Source organism: Podarcis vaucheri, assembly GCF_965113315.1.
Source record: "Podarcis vaucheri genome assembly, chromosome: 16".
Lineage (NCBI taxonomy): Eukaryota > Metazoa > Chordata > Lepidosauria > Squamata > Lacertidae > Podarcis > Podarcis vaucheri.
The window spans coordinates 41,278,584-41,298,283 of NC_138754.1; the positions used below are offsets into that span (position 1 = coordinate 41,278,584).

Below are 19,700 nucleotides of genomic sequence, written 5' to 3' on the forward strand. Positions count from 1 at the left end.
AACATCCTGATGTGCAAGACCTGTCTGGCAGCAGGACAGAGGACCCTGGAAGGTGGTGCGCTCTCATTCACTGGAGGTATTGGAGCAGTGATTGGACCTGCCTAGCATCTCCTGATATGATGCTGTAGCTGCATCATGCATTGCAGATTCACCAGCCTTCCAGCATCCCTTCTACGTTCTTTGATTTAAAGAAACGTGGGGAAGTGCTGGAATCTTGGCTTCATTTTTTAAAAAAAGTTTCTGGCCCTCACGGTTGCAGAGAAAAGCATGAAAATAGGAAGACGGTTGAAGTGTCCAGGAATTAGAAGGGTTCTGGGCAGGTTTCCAGCGGGTCAGGGTGGAGTTTCTGTGCCTGGCACAGCTGTGTATCTTCTGCCCTTATTCTCCTGTTGTGCCTCCCTCCAGCCTTGCCAAAAACGAGTCAAATTCTGCAAATCCCCAGCGAAAATATACTATTCATTATAAGTAACTTTACGAAAATTTGCTTGGCTTTCCATAATTTATTCTGAGTGGCGTATTTGTGTTTCCTTGGCATGGATTTTGGATTCCTTGGCATTGGCTTTGGATACTTTCTTTGGCCAGAAGTACGCACAGCTCTGGAGCAGGAGACCACTTGTGTTTCTGGAATTTCGGGACTTTGCCTGTTTGTGGTTATTGAAAATGACGGTGGCAGTTTTGCTTTAGAAATCTCTCTCTCTCTCTCTCTCTCTCTCTCTCTCCCCATCTAAACTAGCCTGACTCCAATTCTGAAAACATACAATCCACCACCAGGACATCCTTTAGAGTCTAGGCTGGGTGCTCTGCTCTTTTTCCTTTAAGATCAGCTGGTTACAATCCAGAGCATGATTAAAAGGTAAGCTACCAGTCTTAGCATTCAAGGGAGAAGAAAAGCTGTTATTTCCTTCTGCAGCTGATTGCCAGCTGCGCTGCTCTTTTCCCACTGCAACCACTTTGTCTCATTTCTTGACTGCCAAAGAAAGAAGATTGGGATATTTTGGGATTCTATCAGCCTTTCTAAACCAGCAGGAGAATGAGCAGGAGGTATATTGAAAAGAAAAGTTGAGAGTAAAGGGAAACATTAGGAAGACTTTTTAATCATCAGATTAGGAGAGCCATGGGCAAACATTGCAGGCGTTTGTGAAGGCTTGCAAATAAGTCTAAGAATCATCCACGTCAAGCTGCCCTAGTCTAAAAAAGAGTTTTTCAAATGGCGACCTCCAACTTCTATTCAGATTATTTGCTGGAAGGTTGTGGAACACTTTGTTCATAAAGAACAGCACGTCCATCAGAGTAGAAAGGCAAGCCCACAGTTATTACAACACACATTCATCATCATCATCATCCAGCCTTTCCCCCTGACAACTTACAGAAAAAATATATTAAGTGGTCTGTGCAATTATTAAGTAGTCCACAGAGGGAAAATTTGAGAAACTCTGGTATAAAAGAAACCAGAAGCCAATGTTTCTAGGGCTTCGCATATGTAGTTGCCTGTGGTGGACATTTGCTTGTGGCAGGTAACCAGGCAAGTGGCTGTTTACAAGCATGAACTTATTCCTAACTTCCAATTCATGTTGTGTGAACTGCAGGGAGGAAGGAGAGAAATTATGCCTCAGACCCTTGAACTCTGTATTCAGAGGGTCTCTATACACACACAAGGAGAGGGTCTACATTTATTTGGGTGTGTGTGTACTTTTTACCTTGTTTTTCTGTGGCATTTCCGTCATCAGGTTTGCTGACATGTTCTTGGGCAAACATTTTTCTGAGGTGCGTTAGGCCATGGGGATGCTCTGTGTGTTTGCCGTATGGGTTGGATAGCCTAGAAATTGGCATTCAGCTCATAAAGAAAGGAAAAACCACAATGTTCTTCTGCATTCTTGCAAGTGTATTTCATCCCACAAGTTTTGTCAGTTCATAACTCAGTTGTTGGTTGTTGTTGTTTTTTTGCAGTTAGATTTTTATTCAGTTTTTCATTTACTTATATTGGTTACAACATAATTACATATTTACACTTTTTGAGCCTCCACCAGCACCTCCCACAATCATCCATTGTTCTTATTTCCTCGCATTTTCCTATATAGTATTGCTAGTTTACCATTAGTTTACACCTCTCTATTCCTATCTTGCAATATTCCTTACCGTATTACAAAGTCTCTTTGAACCCCACTAGCGTTGTTTGTTGATCACATATAGTTTCCAGATATGCCGCAAACTTCCCCCAGTCCTCGGTGAATTTTTGATCTTTTTGATATCTTATTCTTCCAGTCAATTTGTCTAATTCCGCGTAATCTATAAGTTTCATCCTCCAGTCGCTCAGAGTCGGCATTTCCTCCTGTCTCCACCTCTGGGCCATCAGTATTCTTGCCGCTGTCGCAGCATATTGGAACAATTTATAGTCCCGTCTTTTTATCTCTCTTCCTGTTATACCTAGTAGGAAGGACTCTGGCTTCTTAACAAACGAATATTTAAAGATCTTTTTCAATTCACAATAAATCGATTCCCAGAAACCCCTCACCTTCCTACAATCCCACCACATATGAAAGAGAGATCCCTCTTTTTCTTTGCATTTCCAGCACTTGTTACATGTCTTATACATTTTTGACAACTTTGCCGGTGTGATATACCACCTGTACACCATCTTCATTATATTTTCTTTCAGTGCTGTACATGCAGTGAATTTCATATTTTCGTTCCATACCTTTTCCCAGTCCTCTAGTTGTATGCTGTGACCAAGATCTCTGGCCCACTTAATCATGACCGACTTAATTTCCTCGTCCTTTGTTTGCCATTCTAAAAGTATTTTGTACATTTTCGAAATTATCTTAACATCATTGTCAATTATATCTAATTGAAATTTAGACGCTTTTTCCATATATCCCCTTTCTTTTAGATCCTTGTTAAACATTGCATTTGCCTGGAAATAGTGTAACCAATCATAGACCTGATCCTTCACTTGTTCATATGGCTTAAATTTCCATTTCTCCCCCTCTTTCACTACCAATTCACCATAAGTTATCCAATTTGATCTCATATTCGTTTTTTTTACCGACATTACCTCTAGTGGAGACAACCAATGCGGAGTTTTAAATTCCAGAATATTTTTGTACCTGTCCCAAACCTCTATTATAGAGCCCCTGATAACATGATTAGTGAAACTTTGGTGGATTTTCTTCTTCTCCCGCCATAAATAGGCGTGCCATCCCGATCTATTATCATGGCCCTCTAGATCTAACAATTTATTATTATTTAATTTTATCCACTCCTTTAGCCAGCAAAGACAGGACGCCTCGTAATAGAGTTTTAGATCTGGCAGGGCAAAACCGCCTCTTTCTTTGGCGTCTGTCAACAGCTTAAATTGTATCCTTGGCTTCTTGCCCTGCCAGATATATCCCGAGAGCGTTCTTTGCCACTCTTTAAATACACTTATTCCCCTGATTATAGGGATCATCTGGAACAGAAATATCATCTTTGGGAGCACACACATTTTGACCGCTGATATTCTGCCCCAGAAGGACAGTTTCATTCTACCCCAGGTTTCTAAATCTTTCTTTATTCCGTTCCACACCTGAGTATAATTATTCTGATATAAATCAATATTTTTGGGGGTCAACCATATTCCCAAATACTTTACTTTTTTGGCCACATCAATTCCTGATTCTCGTTGCAGCTCATCCACCAGAGTCAGATCAGTATTCTTAGCCATTAATTTTGTTTTTTTCTTATTTAGAGTAAATCCAGCCACTTTGCCAAACTCTTCTATTTCCTTCAATACCTCATTTAAGCTGTTTTTTGGTTCTTCAATCGTTATTACTATGTCATCCGCAAAGGCTTTGATCTTGTATTCATTTTTGCCGACTGTAACCCCCTTTATTTTGTCGTTGTTCCTTACTGAACCCAGAAGGACTTCCAGGACTGTTATAAATAGTAACGGCGAGAGAGGACACCCCTGTCTGGTACCTTTCGATATCTTGAACTCTTCTGTATATACATTATTCACAATCAATTTAGCTCTTTGTTCCGAATAAATTGCCCTTATTCCGTTGTAAAATTCATTCCCCACTTCCATCATTTCTAAATTTTTTAACATAAATTCCCACGATACATTATCGAAAGCCTTCTCTGCGTCCACAAACATTAATAAGGCTTGCTTCTCAGTCCTTACAGACAGATATTCCAAAATATTAATTATGTTCCTAACATTGTCTCTCATCTGCCTGCCCGGAAGGAAGCCTGTCTGATCTACATGTATTATTTCTTGCAGTATCTTCTTTAATCTCTTTGCTAATATTCCAGCAAAAATCTTGTAGTCTGTGTTTAACAGAGATATTGGCCTATAATTCTTTACTTGTGTCAAATCAGAGTCTTGCTTTGGAATGAGTGTAATAAAGGCCTCTCTCCACGTTCCGGGGATATCCTGTTGTTGTAGTATGTTATTCATGACTTCCTTTATTGGTACTATTAGGGCGTGCCTCAGTTCTTTGTAGTAGCTAGATGTTAGACCATCTGGTCCTGGTGCCTTCCCTTTCTTCAGTTCTTTTATTATTTCTATTATTTCCTCATTTACTATTGGGGCGTTCAGTCGGTCTTTCTTATCTGTCGGGATCTTTTTCACACCTTTTTCCTTTAAAAATCTTTCTATTTTCTTCGTATTATTCTTTTCTCTGTTGTTATATAAATGTTTATAGAAATCCAAAAATCCTTTCCTAATGGCTTTGGGATTCTCAACTTCTTCTCCCTCTAAGATAATTTTATTAATTGTGTTTTGTTCTTTCCTTTTCTTAATTTGCCACGCAAGCCATTTGCCGGATTTATTAGCGAATTCAAAGTTTTTCTGTCGAAGCCTTTTGATGTTCCATTCCACCTCTTTGTTAATAATCATTGCAAATTGTGCCTGCAGGACTTTAATATTCTCTTTTATTTTTGAGCTGTTTGGGTTCTTAATTAATTTTACTTCATTATCCATTATTTGTTTTAAGATCTCCTTCTTCCCTTTCTCCCTGTTCTTATTCTTAATCGCATTCTGTTGAATAAAGAATCCTCTTATAACTGCTTTGCTTGCATCCCAAACTATGCTCGTTTTTGTGCCTTTATTCATGTTATCTGTAAAGTAGTCTATCAATTTTTTCTTAGCCTCCTGAACAAGCTTCTGATCAGCTAAGAGATAATCATTAAGTCGCCATCTGAATGATCTTTCTTCATATCCTTTAACCTCCATTTTTATTGGGCTGTGGTCTGATATTGTTTTTGGTTGTATCTCAATCTGTCGAATTCTTGGAGTTAGCTCACTGGAAACCCAGATTTGATCAATTCTTGATAAAGACTTGTTTGGTTCCGAATAAAACGTAAATTGCTTCTCCAGCGGATGTCGAAGTCTCCATATATCAATTAAGGTAAAGTTTTTTATCATAGTAAAGAAAGTCTTAGGCAATTTTCCTTCTCTACTTACGTCTTTTTCTCTAAATCTATCAATTTCCAACGAGACCACCCCATTCATATCCCCCATAAGTATCATTTTTTGGTCCATGTATTCAAACAATTTCTCTTCCAAGTTTTTATAAAAATCAGTTTTATTCCCATTAGGTGCATATATCCCAACAATTATTATTTTTTCTCCTTGCCATTTAATCTGTATTACAATTATTCTACCTTCTTCATCTTTGAAAATTTGTTGCGCCTCAATGTTCTTTTTTACATATAATACAACCCCTCTCTTTTTCCCTTTATCAGAGGACACAAATTCGTTTCCTAATCTATTGTTAATCAAAATTTTCCTGTGCTTCCTTGCCACGTGTGTTTCTTGGAGGCAGATAATATCAAGATTTTTCTTTTTTAGGCATTGTTCAATTTTGTTTCGTTTTTTCTTATCATTCATTCCGTTAATATTCCAATTCCACAATTTTAGCGCCATCTTTTTCCAAATTAAGTTATTTATCTAATTGGTTTATCTAATTGATTTATCTAATTGATTATAGTCCGGCTTCTTCCTGTTCCTCTCCCTCCTCCTCCTCTTCCTCCTCCTCCTCCTCCTCCGGTTCTCTGTCTTCCCTTTCCTTTTCCGCTCAATACCTCCTCTCCAGTGGATCGACTCCTCCTACTGCTCCTCTTTCTTCTTCCTCCTCCACCATCAACTCCTTATATCGCCTCTGAAATTTACTTGTTTCCTCCGGGTTGATAAGTCTATGTTTCTTGCTTTTGTAGGTAAATGAGATCCCTTGAGGGAACTCCCATTTGAATTCAATCTTGTTTTTCTTGAGAATTTGGACCAATGGCTTATATGGGTCTCTTCGTTTCAACAGTCTTACTGGAATATCTTTGAAAATGATTATGTAATTCCCATCAATATTTAGCCTTTTTTCTCTATTTTTTTGTAGGATTAGGCTTCTCATATCTTTGTTTTTAAAGGTAATCAGACAATCTCCCGGCGTTTTCTTTATTCTAGTTGTTCTTGTTCTTATTCTGAATGCATTTTGAACCGATCTTTCTACTTCTTCTTTTTGTATTGCCAACCATCGTGCTATTTCTATTATCAGTTTCTCTCTGATGTTTTCACCTTGTATTTCAGGGACTGCTCTCAACCTAAGATTCACCTCCCGTTGTTGGTTGTTTTTAGCAAGAACAGGTGATGTCTGCTTAGTGAATAAAATTTGCTATGTTGCATTTTTTCATTTTACAGCTTCCTCCCACTCCTTTTCTGTGCTGAGAGGGTCAAAATAACTTGTTCGGTTTCTCCTATGCTTTCAGTATTTCTTTCTTTTTTCTAAAGATAAGTAGACACGGAGGGGAGCAAGCACCTGTCCTGCTCCTTTCCCCCTCTCCCAGCAGAAATACCTGTCTAACTGGGACTTCTAATCAACAGGCTGTGTGCAAATCCAGATGGCCATTTGTCATGGATGCTTTAGTTGAGATTCCTGCATAGCAGGGGGTGGACTAGGTGACCCTCAGGATCCCTTCCAACTCACCAGTTCTATGATTCTGTGATCTTGCTTGCCCTCCTTTGCACACATTCCACCTGGTCAATATCCATCTTAAACTGTGGTGCCCAGAACTGGACACAGGACTCCAGGTCTGACCAAGTCAGTATAGAGCGGTACTATGACTTCCCTTAATTGGGACATTATACAGTGGTACCTCTACTTACTAATGCAATCCATTTTGGGGTGCCGTTCGCACCCCAAACAGTCTGTAAGTAGAGTGCAGCTACTGCGTGTGTGCGAAGCACACAGATCACTTCTGCACATGCGCGCGGGGCGAACAGTTTGCCGCGTTTGTAACCTGAAAAGCCGCAACGCGAAGCAAGCGTAACACGATGTTTGACTGTACTTTTTGTGCTGCTGCATCACACTGCTGACTCCTGTTAAGCTTGTGGTCTACGAAGGTTCCTATATCCTTTTCATATGTACAGGTGTCAAGCCAGGTGTCTTCCATCATATATTTATGAATCTGCTTATTCCTGCAGAACCTTACATTTGTCCCTACTAAAATTCATTTTCTTTGGGCCCAGTTCTTCAATCTGTTAAGGTCATCTTGAATCCTGATTCTCTCTTCTGAGATATTGATTTATAAATTTTGTAAAAAGAAAACAATAGGCCGACCCTTCCATTAGGCAAGCTGAATCAATGGCAAATTTGTCCCCGCCAGCCCCTGCTCACTTGCCTTGCCAGCCGGCCCAACCAACGGACAGCTGACACCACCTGCCCACCTGGCTCATGGCCAACCCATACCTTCCTCTGAGGCATTTTAAGCAAGATGGCCCAAGAGAGTGCTTGCAACTCTACTGCCTTTCCACAATAACTAGAAATTAGTTTTTAAAATTAATTAAAGGGAATAAAAAAACATTTCTTCCTGTTAAAATGAAATGTTACAGCCCTAATTATTAGTTGACTAACGGATTACACTTGTATACAGTAGTACCTCTTGTTACGTACTTAATTCGTTCCGGTGGTCCGTTCTTAACCTAAAACTGTTCTTAACCTGAGGTACCACTTTAGCTAATGGGGCCTCGCGCTGCCAGAGCACGATTTCTGTTCTTATCCAGAAGCAAAGTTCTTAACCGGAGGTACTATTTCTGGGTTAGCGGAGTCTGTAACCTGAAGCGTATGTAACCTGAAGCGTCCGTAACCCGAGGTACCACTGTATTATCCAAACGTCAGTATAGAAACATCGGAAGCTGCTTTATTCAGACCATTGGCCCATCAAGCTCAGTGTTGTCTACACAGATTGGCAGCAGCTCTCCAGGGTTTCAGGCAAGATACCTTCCCAGCCCTGTCTGGTGATGCCGGGGATTTTAAACCTGGGACTTTCTGCATGCAAAGCAGATGATCTATCTGCATAGAGCTCTTTGGAGACCTCTTGGCACCATTTATTAAAATGTGAATTACAACTATGGTTCATTCTTAGAAGGGAAGGCCATTTTAATGTCCTTCAAATTCTGAACTCTGCCAGTTAACCCCACCTAATTAAATAAATTAATAAAATGCTCCGTTACAAGCCCCCCACTCCTTACGGATGCTTGTAAGTAGAGTTGAAGACAGGCCAGCACTGAGCAATGTTGTAGTTCCCTTTTGGATACAATGCAAGAGGCAGACCAGAGAGGCTGTTTTCCATAACACTGTATATGTATACCAGCTGCTCTTGATAATTGCAGGGCAGAACAAACTGCTTTAAAATGGGCTGAATTTGCATTTCCTCACCCACCCCAAATGAAAGCTCCTGGCAGAAGCCCAAAGGGGCTGATAGGAATGTGTTGAAGGAGGAAAATGGAATCAAGAGCATTTAAAAAACACCTCAGTCATGAATGTTGCAGGTTCCTTGGTCCAGTGTTTCCCAACCTTGGGCCTCCAGCTGTTTTTGGACTACAACTCCCATCATCCCTAGCTAGCAAGACCAGTGGTCAGGGATGATGGGAATTGTAGTTCAAAACAGCTGGAGGCCCAAGGTTGGGAAACACTGCCGGGTCCATCAGTTCAGTCACAGGTAGCTGCGCCAAGTGGGAGCCAGGTGCTTGGATTCATGGGTCAGCATGGGAAGGTCAAACCAGAGAGCAAGCCAGGAGTGACTCTGGTTACCCACGTACAGCCCCTTACCAATCAGGAAGTCTTGGGAGCCCTTCCTGTTGAGGAGAGCCAGTGGTCGGCCTGGATAGGTCCTTCACTGCCTGGGAGATGCTACAGCCAGTGTTAGAAGCTCAGGTATATAAGCTAGGTGACAAATGGCTCCTTAAACCAGGGTTACAGTCACCAAAATGGAATATCTACAGTAGTTGCCACTTTGGGGCCAGACAGCTCAAAACTCGTATTTTCCAGGACAACTTTTCATTCTGATTTTGTCAATAAAATATAATGGATAGAATTGTACAGGATGTGTTATTAGTGTGTGAAAAGGGTCCAGATCCAAGGATCCCCAGGCAGACACCTCCAAATGGTGGAGACGTCAGGTGCTATCCTGGCACTTAGGCATCAGACCTCACCTGGAGTACTGTGTCCAGTTCTGGGCACCACAGTTCAAGAAGGACACTGACAAACTGGAACGTGTCCAGAGGAGGCCAACCAAAATGGTCAAAGGCTAAGGGAGCTGGGCATGTTTAGCCTGGAGAAGAGGAGGTTAAGGGGTGATATGATAGCCATGTTCAAATATAGAAAAGGATGTCACATAGAGGAGGGAGAAAGGTTGTTTTCTGCTGCTCCAGAGAAGCGGACACGGAGCAATGGATCCAAACTACAAGAAAGAAGATTCCACCTAAACATTAGGAAGAACTTCCTGACAGTAAGAGCTGTTTGACAGTGGAATTTGCTGCCAAGGAGTGTGGTGGAGTCTCCTACTTTGGAGGTCTTTAAGCAGAGGCTTGACAACCATATGTCAGGAGTGCTCTGATGGTGTTTCCTGCTTGGCAGGGGGTTGGACTCGATGGCCCTTGTGGTCTCTTCCAACTCTATGATTCTATGATCTTCACTTGGTTGCAAGCAGCTGATAGCCAGGGGCAAAACGTACCTGGTGAATTGAGAATGTCGCTGCAGCCTTTAGAAGGTTTGTCCGTTTGGGCAAATGGGGTCCTGTCACACCACTGTCTGCCTGCCTTAACCCTCCCCCTGTTGCCTGGAGAGGAAAGTTCTTTCTTTTTCTTTTTTGTGATTCAGCTTTTACGAGTGAGCTTTCTAGTATGCTGCTGGGAGGTGTTTTGGGACAAAGTGAGGCAAAAGCAAAATAAGTAACTAATTCATAATAATAACAGCAAAACAACCAGTTTTATAGGATGAAACCGTTTTAGTGCCTTTTGTTACCTTCAAGCTTTCTGAGCTGGGAAGTGCAATTCCACCACCGACTACTTATCATCCAGATGTTTTGAACTTCAATGCCCATAAGCTCCAGCCAGCACAGCCATGGCGAGCTGTCATCCAAAGCACCCAGAGGGCACCAGGTTGGGCAAGGCGGGCTTAGAGAGTGATGTGCGGAGAGCTAGTGCAGTGTGGTGGTTAATACATTGGGCTAGGACCGCAAAAGCCTGGATTGAAATCCCCACACTGCCAAGAAACTGACTGAGTGACCTTGGGCCAGCCGGCCACTGTCTCTTAACCTACCCTACCTTACAGGGCTGTTGTGAAGATTAGACAGCATACGGGTGCTTTCCTGAGCTTTTTTGGGGAAAGAACAAAAATATAATAAACAGTCAGGGTTGGAACCAACTAAAAAACCCCAAATGTCATAACCTTTCCTCATAGAGGAATTGCTCCAACCCTTTAATCGTTTTGGTTGCACTTTCCTGAACTTTTTACAGTTCCATGATTTTTGAGGTGTGGAGACTAGAACTCCCATTTTGTGCATCATAATCATCATATTGGGTGCTTTTTTTCAGTCTCTTTCCCAATGAACTCTAGCCTGGGATTTCCCCTTTTCACACCAACTGCACCCTGGGCAGACGTCCTGAGTAAGTCACTCTCTCAGCTTAACAAGGATTCTTGTGAGCATCACCTAGGAGGGGAGAGTCACACTGTTACCTTCAGCTTCTGAGTGGAAGGGGCATGATAAAAACGCAATACAAAAACTAAATAAAAATATACCAAGGCCCCTGATTTGAGATCACCCATCCCTGAGGGCTGGGCAAGGAAGCCTGGAGGGCGGTATTCAGCCCTGAGCCTGAACACGCCATTCCTCTGACTAGGACAGGAGGTGAAATTTGAATTGCATTCACATGTAAAGGCAAACCTACCTAATTTGCACATTTCAAAACTATATGGGGACCAAAACACAACAATTCTTCAAAGTTCACACTTCTTTCAATTTGCTTTGCAGTTCTCTCGGCAGGTAATGTGAATAAAAATGCATATAATGGGAGAGACGTGCCCAAAAAAATACTTATATTAGTGAAAATAACATACAAAAATGCGTTATTTAAGGGGAAATGGCTTTGCAAAAATTTGTATCTTGGGCAGAATTACATGCAAACATGTGTATGGGTAGGATTAATTTCCACTAAAATGTTGATGAATTTTCATGAGGGCTACACACACACAAAAAAAAAACCCCAACAACACACATATATAACCACATATAATTAAAGGGCCAGTTTTATGGTCCCTGGCATTGGAGGCTGCTGCACTAGGGCAAATGGGGCACTGCCCCACTGATCTCAGTCTGCCTTCAGCGTGCAGCCACACCAGTGTGTGGGCTCTGACCATCATTGCTTCTAGCTCCACCTACTAGTGGTCTCCCTACCTTCTGTCTTCCCAGTCCCAATGGGCACCGGTATCCACGGATGGCACACTGCGGACCTCCCTGACTGTGGGTGGAGATGGTCAACCCCAGAGACCTTTATGTTGTTGCTACTGGAAAAAGTGGTGTGTAAACAGTTTTTGCATAAAGCAGCATATACTCAGCAAGCGAAAGTCTGCCATAATAAAAATGCCCTTGCTGACCTGTGAAAAACTGCCGCAGAGGGAGCCATCCACACTTCAGTGGGCCAGGTGTTCCATAGTTACTGGTGCAGCCACTGAGAAGGCCCTGTCCCTTGTTGCTGTTGATGCTCCCTCCACCCTGGATGGGATGTAGAGATGTTTGTTGTTCCTCTCTCTTTTGCATTGGATCCTCAGAAGCTCTATTTACGATGTGGCATTTTTGCCCCCAACACGTTACCTTCATCGTGCTCTCGTTAAAAGCCTCAGGGGCGCAGGAGCATCTGATCAAAATGAAGATGGCAAAAAGGCAGTTATTTAATTTCAGCCATGTCAGAAAACCCACTCTCCTGGGCGCTCCCCATACGGTTTTCATTGATGTAGCAAAAACCCAGAAACATCTGTGAAACAGGGATGGGCTTGTTTGCTGAGCTCAGCAGGAGGGAAGCTTGCGGTTAAGCTTGGTTTTGCCTCCTTGCAGGTCCTTTAAAAACAAAAAGCCAGAACAAAAAACCTTGGCTCTCTGAGAGCTCTAGCTGGGCAGGCAAGCAGATGGAAAGGGGCAAGGGGTGTGTGGGGCAGGCAGAGGCAGGGGGAAAGCCAGGGCGGGATGGCACATCAAACCAGAGTGTGTGTTGGGGGGGGGGGGAGAGACAAAGACAGAAGCTGGATTCAGACAACCAGTAATTTCCTAACCCTCAGATGTTTTTACAGTCACTGTGGGGGTGGAATTCACTAGAACTGGGACATAATGAAGTATAACTTAGGCTGTTCTGTGGGGAACGACTATTTTTTGTATGTTATATGAAAATGTTTATATGATTTTTTTTAATGGTGTAGCATACTTATGTTACTGTTTTTAAATATAAATCGCTTGGAGACCTTTTTAGGTAACAAGTGACTAAAGATAGATCGTAATAGCACAAGAGCCCTGTGTGACCAGATCAAAAAGTCACCTTTGGCTATATTTATTATAATATTAAGGAAATGTATAGATTGCCCTTCATTATGCAGTTACCCCAAGGTGTTTTCCAACATAATATATAAAGATTAGTCATATTGTACAGTACTATAAACTAAAATCCAGTTTACAGCAGTTACAGGTAAACAGCAGCTGGCCAGATAAAGTCTTAAGCACCAGCTGAAACAGAAAAAAATTAAATACTGTATTTCAAAAAGCTTGAGAGATCAGGTATGTTCTAGCCATGTGTCTGAAGTTTAGTCAACATATCTATCTGTGCCTCTAGTTCTTGCTTTTAATCTGTATGCTGCCTTGAGTCCCATCAGGGAAGAAGGTAGGGTATTTTTTTAAAAAAAAAAATCTAATAAAAGGCGTTGTGAGTTCTACAGCTGGGGCACCAGTACAGAGTAGGCCCTGTCCCTACCTTGCTGGAACCTTGCTGGGTTCATGGCCCATCTCAGTCTATAAAGGAAAAGGTATCAAATACCTGGACATTTGGTGCTTTAAAGCCAAAGCCCACATCTTGAATTGGGCCTGGTAATACAGACGCAGCCAATGTGCAGAAGCACTTGCCAATGCTCTTGTGGCAGCATTAATAATGATTGCCAAATATTGAGGAAGAATACCTTTATGTGGACTGGGCAGCAGGATTGAAAGTTGCAGCTAGAACATATTATGATTTAGAACCCAGTCTTCAAATACTTGCCTGGGAATATGTTGCACGGAATTCCTCTGATCCAGGGAGCCTTGCGTACAGACTGCCCACTCAAACTGCCACTATTTTCTGCAAGTCACTTTGGGTCACTTCTGTGAGGAAAGCAATTAATAAGTATGGTAAATTATCGTCACGGTTCTATGTTAGCTGCAGACCAGCTTCTTTTATATGCCACTTCCCGTCCATTTTATCCTCCCAAGAGCAAGCCTGTGAAGTAGGTTAGGCTGAAAGTGACGGGCACAAGTGAGCTTCGTGGTTGAGCAAGGGCTTGAACCCGGGTTCCCCGGTTCTGCTCTGCCACTCCAACCACTACACCACACTGTCTCTCTCCTAGTCCATTCTGCTTCCAGCTGTGGCCAACTGGGTACTTCTGGCATGCAAGCACTGGCATACAAAGGGCATGACCCTCCCTAGCAATGGCATTCGAAAGTGTGCTCTGACTGAACATGGGAAGTTCAGTGGCTAATGTCTAGTGGCCCCCATGAGAATAGAGAGTATGCAGCCAAACTATGGACGAGTGTCAGAAATCTTGTTTTCGGCAACTAAGTCAGAACTTAGGAAGCTGCCTTGTACCAAGTCGGACCATTGGTCCCCTTAGTTCAGTACTGTCTACACTCACTAGTAGCAATTCTCCAGGTTTTCAGAGAGTGCTACCTGGAGATGCCAGAGGTGGAACCTGCAACATTTTGTGTTCTGCTCCTAAGCTGTGAGCCTTCCCTTAAGCTGTGCTGACTGAGAGTGGAGCCATGTGTGCACACGTTCCCTTCATAAGCCTCGCTCCTTTGGATTTCCACAACTGGTCCTCCTCAAAAGAAAAGAAAGGCTGGTTGTCTGAATGCACTCGGGGCTCATCCAGACTTCCTTTTGCACCCTGCTCTCCAGGCACAGGTCCACACTTTGAAGCTCCATGTCTGCGTGAGGTTTCTTTTTGGTCCTGGCACTTTCCCTGGGGAAACCCATTTTCACCACTGGATCAAAACAAATGGCAGTGCATGGAATATTGCCTTTTGCTCTAATTCAGCAGTAAAGTGCAGGTTTTTCTGGGGGTGGGGGAGGCTGGGATGAAAAAGAAAGTGCAGCACCAAAGGAAGTCTGAATGAACCCCCAGAAATGAAGTGTATTTTGGGGGTGTTCCAGCATTGGAGCAGCCGAGGCAGGTGACAATGAAACCCCTTTGGAACTGACAAGGGGCTCATCCACACTTCCGCTTGTCCCTTGCTTAGAGAGCATTGGTCTGAACGGTTTCCCACTTGCCCCTTGCTTTCTAGGCATGGGCCCAAGCAGTTTAGCCTTTGCCCCACTCTTTGCTCCCGGAAAACCCACTCTTTTGCGGTAAATTGGAACAAACTGCAGTTTTGCAGAAAATCCAGTTGCTGTTTGTTCCAATTCAGCGGTAAAGATCAGGTTTTTCTGGGGGCAAACAGTGCAGCAAACAGAGGTGCGGATAATAAGAATTATTAATATTGTTATTTATTAAATTTGTTTACCGCCCTTCATCCATAGATCTCAGGGTGGTGCACAGCCTAAAACTACAAGATAAAAACACAAAATGCATAATAAAAACAGGAAGAAACCAATAATCCCCCCTCCCAAGCCTAAAGAGTGTATGTAGAGCTGATTACGTAATGGCACACCTCCAGATGACACAGATTGGAGCATCCACAAGTTCAGATAGACATGGTTTAAAAAGTCAGCTCATGTAACCTTCACAATAAGAAAAAAGTTGTGTGGATTAACACTTGCTTTCATATACATCTGTTTAGGAGCAGAGTTTAGCCTTGCGGTGCTTCCCAAACATTGAATCTAGATATACTTCTGCATTCTGCATCCTGGAACACTGTATTCATATTTAAGCCTTCTTGATCTGGACCTCTGTTTCCTGATGTTGTTCTGCACTGATTTTGAGGTGGAAAGCTAACTTGAAGCATACCCTTGTACACATCTGTGTTCTGTTAGGAATGTAAGAGCCCTACTGGCTCAGACTAGCATCGTGTCCTCACAATTACATGCATGTGAGAAGCCCACAAGCAGGGCACTGTTGCAGTGTGAAATGTTTTCCCATTACACACATGGTGTTTCTGGAACTGGCACGGGTCTGAGCTGGCCTGTATCACATGTGAAAATTGCGGGTGTTCATAGGGACTAGGGTGCTTGTGAGAATTAAACAGGTCCACAGCAATAGCTTTTCTTAACCTATGCTTAAAACTAACCACGGATTCATCTGTAAACATCTCAGCAGGCTCCAGATTCCTCATGTGTTTCCATTTTGCTCTTCCTCCCCTCCCCCTGCCCTGTAGATCCCTTATCTTCTTCTGAATGCCTCCACATCAGAAATAAGGCCTCGGATGCACCCTGTGTTTTTTGGTGAAAGCATAGAGGTCAACCCCGAACCGGCACAGGAAATTAGGTAACGTATGGGCTTCCTTTTGTGTTCCTGCTTTCTCCTGCAAAAGATTAGTGGTGTTTATGAATGGGTTGGTGGGTGTTTTAGCCAGAGCTGTGGGTGGGGTGAGGGGAAGAAGGAATGGCTGAAATTAAGAAGAGTGAATGCTGTAGAATAATAGGAGAGTGTGAGTGGAGTGGGGTGAGGGGTGGGGAGATGGAGGGGTCACCGCTTAGATCTCACATTGAATTCATCTCAGATCTGAGGCAGAAAATCACTGCCAGCTGTTGAGCGGCCTGAACTCAGTGAATTGGTGGTCTTAGCTCAGAGACAGCCCATGTGATACCCTCCAGATGTTGTCACATCCCCCTGACCCCTGGCCATGCTGGCTGGGACCTGGGGACAGCTGCAGTCCAGCAACACCTGGAGGCACCAGGTTGTCTCTCCTTGTCTTAGCTCAACTCACAATGGGTGGGGAAGATTTCTGTTGAATTTTCCCTTGCTTGCCATGGCAGCTTGCACCCATCACATCTTTCATTTGGCTGTCCATTCCTTTTCAGTGCTCCATTATTGTGGGTGGGTAGGTGGGCGAAATGAATGGGTCCTTAATGAAATCCAGATGTTCCAGCTCCTTCCAGTTTTGGCCAGATTTCCCCCTCTTTAGATTTCCAAAACACTAGCTAAGGGGGGATCACAAAAGGTCAGGGGGCCAGCCCCCAATCCCTTGTCCTTCACACCTCTGTAATTTGTAGGCTGTCTCGTTTCCTGAATCTCCTTTTGCTGAGCAGGGTTAGGTAGTGGCCTACATTACAAAGCTAACTTATGCGTTGTTGCGCTCTCCAGGCTGACAAGTTGTTGGACTCCAGTTCCCATCAGCCCCAGCCAGCGTGGCCAGTGGTTGGGGGTGGTGGGTGTTGTGGTCCCAAATCATTGGGAGGGCTTCTGCCTCTGTGTAGGAGATGGGCCTGTGCTCTCAAGCAGGTGGAACAAAGAAGTAGGATTGGTATGATATCTTACGCTGCTGGAACCTGCCATGGGGAAGGGGTAATAAAGCTAACAAATAAAATAAAAGCAATAGGTAGCACAGTGACAAGAGGGCCACTTCAAGATCGTATAGGAAAGCAAGTTTACGAGACTGAGCTGTGCACCAGGACAGCCCTGGTCCATGAACACAACTCATTACGTGACCTTAGGCAAGTACCATCAGTCCCAATCTCTGCTGGAAAAGAAAACCAGATGTGTTGTGCCTTTCTTGTGTCCTTTGTAGCTTACAGTGTCCTGGAGGAGACTGGCTGGCTGGCTAGATCCATGAACTAAAACACTCTTGCTTGGAGGCCAGGCAGTGGGTGCTGGTCCGTTAAGGGCAAATGGGGCACTGCCCCATCAAGTGCCGTCTGTCCTCAGCCAGCTCCCAGTTCCCTGCCTTCTTACTTGCACCCAGTCCAGCGGGAAGGAGCTGCCCTCATCTTCCTCCTCTTCAGTCCAGTTTTGCCCTTGTGGAACTCAGTATGGAAGAAGAAGAAGAGGAGGACAAAACAATAATTAGTTTGGCCCTGTTTGACATTGGCTCCGGCTCCACCTACTGACTTATTTTATTTATAATATTTGTTTTCCACTACAAACAATTTGTCTCAAAAGCAATTTACAGTTTTCAAAAAAGCTTACCGTTGGCCTTCCTCCCTCTTCTGCCCTACCAGCCATTTCTGAAGTGAGTCCATACTTCAGTATTTGTTGAAGTATGCACTTGTGGTGAACCCTTTCATAACCATCCGAGGTGTCTGCTGGGCTTGGGCATTTTCACAGCATTTGGGGCCAAAGCTGTGCCAATCAACAATACTGCTAACCCAGAGATCCCAAGATCATGGTTCTCCCTTTGGATGGTAGTGCACAATTTAGCCATTGCCCTAATGATGGCAAAGAGCTGCTCTGACCTCTCACCCTTCTGGAATTCTTCTGATAGGCAGAGATTACCACCCCCATCTTCTAGTCTTTCTGTCTTATCCTGTGAGGGTTTAAGTTGTGTGCTGAGGGGTAGAGTTGCCCATCTCCTACTTCCATGTTTTTGGAGTCTCCTCCAGTGCTCTGTGGTCAGATTCTTCTCTGAGGGTCTCCAGTACTAGCAAAGCCCAACAGCTCAACCATATGTGGGCATGACAGTAGTGGTGACATCAGACTCTTTTCCATCAGTGAATGGCAGTGAGAGTCCTTGACATTGCTGCTGAATTTTGCTTTTAAAGGCAAAAATGTGAGGTTAAGTTCAAGTGTGTTTTTTAAGTGGGCCAAATTTCCAAAACATTTTAAGGGAAGCCAATGTGGTTTTGATGCAACGAGTGACATTTCTCATTTGGGGTTCTTCTCAACCTTCCTTTGGTGCTAGCCGGTGATGTTCTGGTGGTTGCTGGTGTGCCGAAATGCTGCTGCAGCTTTCTGCCCAGTGTCAATGCCACCCACGCACCCAACTTTTAAAGAGTAGCCTTTGAAATTTCAAGGTGCCACTGACAAGGATGTTTTTCCATTTGCCATCGAGGGCTCCTGCTGTCTGCACCAAGCAACTTGCTGGCCTCTGAGTTTAGCTGTGCAAAACTCATTAAGCAGATTGTGTTACGTGTGCCGTTTGGTGGGCCAAGCCTCCTCCAGGGCGTTGGCAAATGCCGTGCGCCACACCCAGCGTTTAATCTTTTTATACACAGAGCTGCAAATTCCTCAGCTGCTGCTGGTTGCGCCTCCAAGATCTGGAAGCATCAAACCATGTAAAACCCCTACGGCAACCTGGCAGCAGGATGCTTTGCGTGTCCCTCCTGCTTCACAGACTATAAAAGCTGCTTCTTCAAGTTGGGTGTGCAGTGAAAGAATGCAAAAACTAACAGGGATCTATCTAGATATCTGTTTGTGAAGTCTGTTCCAGCTTTGGCTAATATTTTAGGACACTTACTATAGACACAGAGAGACGAGCTAGATATTAAAACGCCAGATTTGCAGGGAGATGTAGGTTTTTCCAGTTAACTCCCCACCCCTCCAAGACACAAATCAGACAAATTTGACAAAGGATGTGTAAGTGGAGAAGACCTGAAGAAAATGTGGATTCCAGCCTTCAAGGTTTCCTTACCTGTTCGTTGCAAAAGCAGACTTGATGAATCTATTCTGGTGTTTGCGTATGAGCAGTGCTGGCGTAAGGGTATTTTGTGCCCCAGGCAACCTCTGAGTCACTCCCCCAGTTTTCACTCATGAGCAATTGTTCTGTTCCAGAACATTTTGGTTCCATCTCTCATTAGTTTCCCTGCCGACTGCCCTTCAAACATGGAAATGGCTCAAACATGGAACTGGAATAAAATGAGAAGGGGAGGAGATGCCATCATTTTTTGGCAGCAGGGGATGAAAATGCAAGTCCCTGCCCTGAGCTGCCACCTCAACTCCCCCCACCCCCGAATATAGGGCAGAGTCGGGGCAAGGTGCCATTTCTTGGTCCTCCATGGCTCTGTATCAGGTACGGTGTCCATATGAGAGAGAGGTACTGAGTGTCCCCCCAAAAAAACAACAGACACAGATTGGCAGTAGCTCAGGATGGGGCATATGCAACTGGTCCTTCCAAAGTTGATGGGCGTTGCGATTCAAATGATGTGTGTGTGCTGTGTCGTGATCAATTATGTGGGGTGGGGCTTACCTCTCCCCTCCCCCCCCCCAGTATTTTCTTCAAGTTGGCACCACTCCTGGTCTCCCTCCCTGTAGAGGTGGCTTGCAGGACCTGCCCTGCCCCACTGC

General features: G+C 43.7%; 1 protein-coding gene across 1 annotated transcript in view; it reads left to right on the forward strand.

Moving 5' to 3' along the window:
* The window catches only part of RFLNA (refilin A), a 37,057-nt gene that overhangs the window by 11,075 nt on the left and 6,282 nt on the right, over positions 1–19,700 (forward strand). The window contains exon 3 of the mRNA XM_082203845.1: positions 15,856–15,965. Coding sequence (XP_082059971.1) covers positions 15,856–15,965 — 110 coding nt within the window. The remainder of the gene's footprint in view (positions 1–15,855; positions 15,966–19,700) is intronic.